Genomic DNA, 7,053 nt, shown 5'->3' with positions numbered 1-7,053 from the left:
CCCCCCCCCCATCTTGGCCACGTGCCCTCAGTCTTGGCCTGCCACACTGTTTCCCACACCTTCTGTTTGAATTTGTGAGGAAGAGCCTTCTGGTACAGTGGGAACAATGCTGCGCATTCAGAGCATTGTGCAATGTGGTTCTGAGGCTTCAGTAGTGTTTGCAAAGGGCAAAGCATCAGTATGCATTCTGAGGGGTGTCTGAGTTTTTGTGAACAAGGTATCCTAGGCATCCCACATCACAGTGGCAATTGGTTCATGGGACCAGGCTGGAGAAGGAATGAGATTTTCTAGTCCCAATAATATAACATCATCAATCATTTCTTTAAGCTTCCTCCCAAGGCTGATGGGCAACTGCAGCTAGGATAAACAAGTGATTAGTCTATTCCCCTTTTCTCTCCTCTGCCACCTGCAGACTATAAGAAGATGACATTTGATGAGCTGGCCCTGAAGGATCCCTTGATAGCTGTAAAAGTCTTAAGTGAGGACTATGGGGTCTTCTGTGCCAAGTTTCCTTCCCTTGGTATGTACTGCTTAACTAGAACTGTAGCAGACTTAAGGAGATGCTTGGGCAGTGAACAGGAGGCACAGTTTTAAAATTCTGTGACATGACATTGAATGAATCCTGGAAAAGTGAGACAGTCCTTGCTCACTTGCTTCCCATGGTCTACACTCTAGGTCTAGGAGATTGTCTCTAGGAGGAAAAGGAGGAGAAATCTGGTCATTCAGAAAGTCCAGTGCTCCAGACCCTGTGCCACAGTTCAGGGGAAAGGGAAGGATTCCTAATAGCCAGCCCCAGAAAGAGAAGACTATGCTCTGATGACAGATATCCAGAGTATAGTCTCTTTTGAGCTGACCTTACAGCACAGCCACTATCATCATGGGGATGGAGGTAGCACACAGCCCCAGTTTAAACTGTTTGAGATTCCTCTGCCCAGAGCTACATTGCTGTGTTAGCTGTCTGACAGCTGTGTGATAGTGGGGCGGGGGCATCATTCTATTCTCTCTGGAACAGCATTAGGACCAGAACTTCCTAGAAGTATTTCCTCGAGCAAGACGAGCAAAAGCAGCCTGCGCTCAGGGAAGAGGAGTACCTTCATGATAAGGAAACCATCCACCAGACCCAGGTATTGCACCATAGCCATGGGACTTGCTTACTTTCTCTTAACTCCACTCTATACAGCATCAAGATTTCCAGACAGCTGCTGGTCAATTCATTTTCCTGCAGGACCACTCCCACCTGCCTCAGAGACCGAGGCTCCCTGGAGACATAGATGGTGGGTGGGATCTGGACAGGGGAATGTGGGAAGGAGGGGAATAAATTCCTTATTTTTCCCACCCTTCATATGTAACCATCTTGCACGTGAAACTTCCGCCCTATCATGCAGACCTAGGATCATACCCTAGCCTCCCAATGCACTTCTTTTTCCTTTCTTATTTTATTCCCAGTGTAGCTGACTCCTCTTTAGCCCAATGGTACTGCATGGCTTCCACTGACCACCTGTGGTCTGCAAGGCATCCAAAGCAAATACTTTCAGGTGCCTAACAACAGTGCAGTGACTTTAAGCTTGCTCCTACTCCATTGTCTGGTTAGGGTCTTCTGTTCAGAACAGCAGCCACTGGCACTCATTCTGGTCTCTTATGGTAATGTAAATCCAAAAATGTCTATGATTTACACCAAATCAATAGTGGCTGAGTGATTCCATTTGGAGTCAGCCTTATAGGGTAAATTCCCCTGAAACTACTGACCCATTGGAGGTTTCATCTGCCACATGGGAGCATGGCAGGAGGCTTGATTCCATAATGCCCAGTGAATTAGTAGATAAGTATCAGGCAGATATCTGCTTTCCAGTGTTAGAGAAAATATATGCTCTGTGGCAGTGCCTTGATTTGCCCATTCCCATGCACTGAGTTTCTAGGCTTTTCACCATCTCTGCAAATCAGACAAAAATTTACTGTGCCAGTGGAGAAGCTGGCATGAAGGTCCTGCTCTTAAGGCCCCGTGCAGTGGAACTGCCACCTCAGCCAGCTTCTTCCTTCTCTTCAGGTGTTTCTTGGAAGTTCTGCACAGTGCTATCCACCTGGAGTACTTCAAGCAGTTTCTCATTCGACAAAATGCTGAACATCCGTTGCTGTTCTGGCTTGCGGTGGAGAAGATAAGTGCTGAGACCAATGCTAACGCTCTGCGAGATGCAATCACCCAAGTTGTCAAGAATTTCTTCCGCTCCATGACCCCTCCTGGTATCCAGAATCTCCTCCTGCTGTTCTGTGGGGCTGGGCTTCCAGGGAAGGCAAAACTGATCAAGGCTCCTAGCTGAGTGGTAAAGCAAAGGAGATGGTCTCTCCTAGAAGGTTTTTTTCTGGCAGGGAGATGCGCGGAACTTTCACCAGGCTGTTCTGAGGAAGTGTAGGCCCTGGCCAGTGACTCCCCGCACCTGCCGCTGCCTCCTGCCGCCAGGCTCAGCTCCGTGGGATTGCCGGAGTCACCCGGAGCGCAGTCCTGTGGCGGGCGGCGGGGCAGAGCCAGCCAAGCAGCTCCCCCAGCCCCAGGGAGCTCAGCCCGGTGGTGGGAGGCGGCGGGGAGCTGGTGAGGGGGCTGCTCCGAGCGCAGCCTGGCGGCGGGAGGCTCCACAGCCCACGGCGTCGAGCCTGGCAGCGGGAGGCTGTGGAGAGCCGGGGCGGGGGCAGTCCGAGTGAAGCCCATGGAGCTGGCCCGTGGCTGTCTGCCGGCTCCCGCCGCCAGGCTCTGCTCCGCGGGGCGGTGGAGCCTCCCGCCGCTGGGCTCTGCTCATCAGGGCTGCGCTGCGGGCGGCTCCGCCACTGGCTCTCCCGCCTCCGGCTGAGCTCCCTGGCGCTGCCCTGGCGAGCTGAGCCTGGCGGCGGAGAGCCAGGGGCAGAGCCGCTCGGAGCACAGCCCGGGCCAGTGGCTCTCCCCCGCCTCCCACCGCCAGGCTCAGCTCCGTGGGGCTGGCGGAGCCGCTCAGCGTGCGGCCCGGTGGGGAGAGCCAGGGCTGCTCGGTGAACCTGCCCTCCCGGTGCTGCCACCAAGCACTGGGAGGAGGCCAGTGCCGCCCCGGGAGCGGAGGACCCCGCCTGGCCTCAGGTGCTGAGCGTCGTCGTGCCCTGAAGCCCCTGGTGCAGCGCAGGCCAGCACCTGCAGGCAGGCAGCATCCGCTGCTCCCAGGGCTGCAGCACCGCGCTCTCCCTGCTGCTCGGGGCAGGCTGCAGCGATGGAAAGGGGGCTGCTGCCACCCCAACATTTGCTGTAGCCCCCCACCCCACACACACCTGCCCTCCCAGCGCTGCCACCCAGGCAGCAGTGGCAGCCTCCTGTCATCCCACCCCTGGGAGGAGTCCAGCACAGCTGTCCTGGGGGTGCGGGACCCCAGATCTGTACGTGAGATGACAGCAGGCTGCCACCGCGCAATTGAAACAAGTTTTGCTTTCAACTGTTTGAGGTGCAGTGTCACAAAAACCATGCACCTATCTCCTTGAAACTTGGTAGGCTTCATGCCCTCAGAAGGGGCTACCATCCCTGCAATTTTCATCCGAATCAGGCAAGAAATGACAAAGTTATAGGCATTTTCATGACTCCCCATTATAGCCTCTGGGTGAAACATCGAAACGTTGAAATAGCAAAACCATTTTGACAAAATGAAATGGAACAGTGCTTCCAAACTAAATGAAACGCTGTCCCTTTGAAATGGCGAAATGGAAGTCGAAATGAAATGATGCTGTTTAACATAGCCCTAATGGGGATTTAGTAATTTGTTGTACAGCTACATCCACAATAAAATGTTTGTTTAGGTAGGTGACCAGCTCATGTTACACTGAGTTGATTCATGGAAGAACTGGTTTTGAAACAGTGCCAGAGCTATTAAAACTATAAACTAATACACTGGTTTTCCCCATCAATGGCAGAATCCTTGGAGGAGTCCTTATCAAGGACTGGCTTAAGGTCTCTGTGCACGGCTTCAGGTGAGGTAGAGACTCTTGTCATTCAGCTGTATTTCCAGGTAGCTGCACCACAGATCTCTGCTGAATGCAGAGATCTTGCTGCAGGATTTAGGTCCCACTTTGTAGCAGAGTATACAGAGTCTTGAAAATCCTCACTACCCAGTCTAGTGTGACTTCTACTCAGCAGGGATCTTATTTCTCATTTTATTTCTCTTAATTTCATTGTTTCTTAAGATTCCTGTCCTTACGGTCACCTAGCACCCTGGAAGGGACTACTATGACCCTATTCAGGGACCTACTGGTTTGGTTAAGGATGATACTACCTCAGGCAGAGGGTTGAACTAGATGACCTATGTAGGTCCCTTCCAGTCCTGTTTTTCTATGATTTCTATGATGAACTTCACCTAGCGATTCCTGCTGTGGAGAGAATAATGCTTCCTTGTCTCCATTAGCTGTTATTGGACTCAGTTATAACACTTACAATGTGTGTAAGGTACCATTATCTCTAAAGACCCTACCACATATCCAAATTAGCTGGATTGAAACCAGCTATAAAGTTGTTACGCATTTTCAAGCACAAAATTTTCAGCTGGTTGGCTCTTTTTAAAGCTGGATGGACATCTTTACGGCATGATAATTACTTTGCACGTGTGGCCAGTCTAAATTTATTGCACAATTAACCATTGACTTGTGTGGTAAGTACTTAGTATGTGTGGCTGGTCTTTGCACCAGTGGCTGGTATAAATTTATTGTGCAATAAGCCAATTAATTGCATAATATATGTAAAATGTGGCAGGAGCCTAAGTGTATTCTTACAGACATAGGCATGGGTTCGAACATGCAGCAAATTAGTAAAAAAATAAGCTAAGCAATAATGGAAAATGTGTTCAGTAAAAGGGATACAATGCGTAGTGATATTAAGCAGGGTGATGGATGATGATGACTCTGGTCCTTGTGAACAAGAGAGATGGAGTAATTTTCTAGATAATTCAGAAATTATAGCACAGCTGGTGTGGATGATAGGAAATTATCCTGTGTCTTTTCCAGAGGAACTGCTGCAATGCAATGCTCCCATCATCAAAGAAATAGCCAAGGCCAGCATGGTCACCAGCTCCATGTTAATAACAGCACAGCACTTAGTCATGAAAGCAATGGACGAGAAATGGTAAGGGCTCCTGAGATGCAGGGCACTGTTGCCACTGTTAACAGTGGTTACACAACCACATTTCCCTCATGGGGATACACTTCAGCATTAGACTGCTTTCTGTACACCTTGTTCATAGGTTTATAAAGTCGCCTGTTCAAATGTATGTGCTAATGTTGAAAAATAAGACAGCAAGGCCAGCACTAAATCTCAAAGTGCTAACTCAGTCCTGCCTGGCCCCAGCAAAGACTTGCAGCTGATGGAGTGGAGGCTACCTGTATAAGGACAGTAGGGTTGAGTCTGTTCATTTTAATATTCAAATATATGTACATGTTATGATAAGGGAAGGCCATGATGGTCCTTTCTTAACTGGGAGTTCAGGAGCAGGGTACTACACAGGAATGGTAGCCTCTATATGCTTTAACTTGTGGGCAGCAAGAGAGGCTCATGGGGAGGGGCCCCAGATATTGTTTAGGTTCACCTTCTGCTTCAAGTTTCCCCACAAAAATGGAAGTGGCATAAGGAGTCTTGATCATTGTAGAAATGAATGCCCTGCTCTGCTGTCTCCCAATAACAACCTTTACAAACCTCACCTCCAGCTTTTAAGGGCAGTGAGTCTGGTTGCCCTTGGTATGCTTTCACATTCCTGGGGGTCCATTCTGGCAGGTTTCATATGTACCAAGACCTGTTCCCTGGGAGCAATGTTTATGAGACTCACGCTGTCAAAAAGCAGAGGAAGGGAACCTTCATGAAGGACAACCTGGTGAGTAAGGAGAACCTGGTGACACGACAATGTGCCAGAGAGGGGGCGGCCAGTGTGTTTTGTAGATGCAAAGGGGGTCAGGCAAGAAGAGCACATGCAGGGCTGCAGAACAATGGCCAGAGAGGGAGTTAACATCTACAGGCCCAGTCCTGTGAGCTCGACTGCAGGAACAGACCTCTGTGGAGCTTGTGTGGGGGTCAGTGATTTCACATAGTGGTTTAGTTCATAATCGTAGGTGCTCATGGAGGGGGATCCTTCCTCATTCAGACCTTGGAGGATAGGACTGGGATTATTTTGAGGCCCACAGTTAATTACTGCCTTCCCTTGCTGCCTCAGTAACTGCTGTAGTGGTATGTGTAGGCTGAAACCATCTATGCTCTCTAACACAGAAAAGAGTCTGGTTTATGCTACGTGCCTTTATCAGGAGCATCTGTAAGTTCCAGAAGGAGATGGCCAGTCCAAAATCTCGCAAAGCATTTGAGACCTTTCTCCACAAGGAGCTAACAAACAAAAAGGAAAGTATGTCTAGATCCATGCCTTGCTCCCTTCCTATCCTCAGGACCTCTTGTGTGGCAGGGTGTTTTCTTACCAGGGAGTCCTCTGTTCGAAGCAGGTGAGATACCACCTGGTTCAAAACAGATGAAGGTGCTGGGTTGTTCTGTCCATAGCAAGAATCTGCTCCCAAGGAATTAGCCACTGGAGAAGGGACTCGTGGCCTCTGGTCTAGGAGAACAGAGCACTCAAGATGGCATGTGGCACCTAAACCAAGTACCTGGGTACCTAGTGTTAATCTAAGCACACATGCAAGTGGGCTTTTTTATAGACCCATTAGGTGACATCACCTAGGCATCACAGTTCAAAGACCAGGCTGGCTCCACCAGTTGGGCACCAACTCTGTCTTTGGGAATAATCCAGACTCACCCAATGCGCCCCCCAGCTACTGCTTGTTTTTCCAATGAGTCTATGGAGCAGCATAGGAAGTATTTACACAGCCTCTGATCTTGCTAGGGAGCACAACCATGAAAGCCTCCCCCACCCTCTCTCCCAGCCACTTGTTCCTGCTCTGCACATGCCAAATGGCAAAGAATGCCATGAGGCCTGTTTGGTGTGCACCCATCACAGTGCTCTTTCCCAGGCATGCTTTGTGGCACAATCCAGAGCTTCTCTCATTACATTTGCTGTACATTTTTCA

The 7,053-nt window shown here is 49.8% G+C and overlaps 1 protein-coding gene across 1 annotated transcript in view; it reads left to right on the top strand.

Moving 5' to 3' along the window:
- Positions 1-7,053, top strand: part of RGSL1 (regulator of G-protein signaling like 1) — a 36,862-nt gene that overhangs the window by 26,829 nt on the left and 2,980 nt on the right. Inside the window, exons 9-14 of the mRNA XM_019528347.1 lie at positions 413-520; positions 1,013-1,124; positions 2,045-2,238; positions 5,002-5,119; positions 5,765-5,861; positions 6,251-6,380. Of these exons, the coding sequence (XP_019383892.1) occupies positions 413-520; positions 1,013-1,124; positions 2,045-2,238; positions 5,002-5,119; positions 5,765-5,861; positions 6,251-6,380 (759 nt within the window). The remainder of the gene's footprint in view (positions 1-412; positions 521-1,012; positions 1,125-2,044; positions 2,239-5,001; positions 5,120-5,764; positions 5,862-6,250; positions 6,381-7,053) is intronic.

Source organism: Gavialis gangeticus, unplaced genomic scaffold, assembly GCF_001723915.1.
Source record: "Gavialis gangeticus isolate Ggan-Ray unplaced genomic scaffold, GavGan_comp1, whole genome shotgun sequence".
Taxonomy (NCBI): Eukaryota; Metazoa; Chordata; order Crocodylia; family Gavialidae; genus Gavialis; species Gavialis gangeticus.
This window is presented reverse-complemented; position numbering and strand designations above follow the sequence as displayed.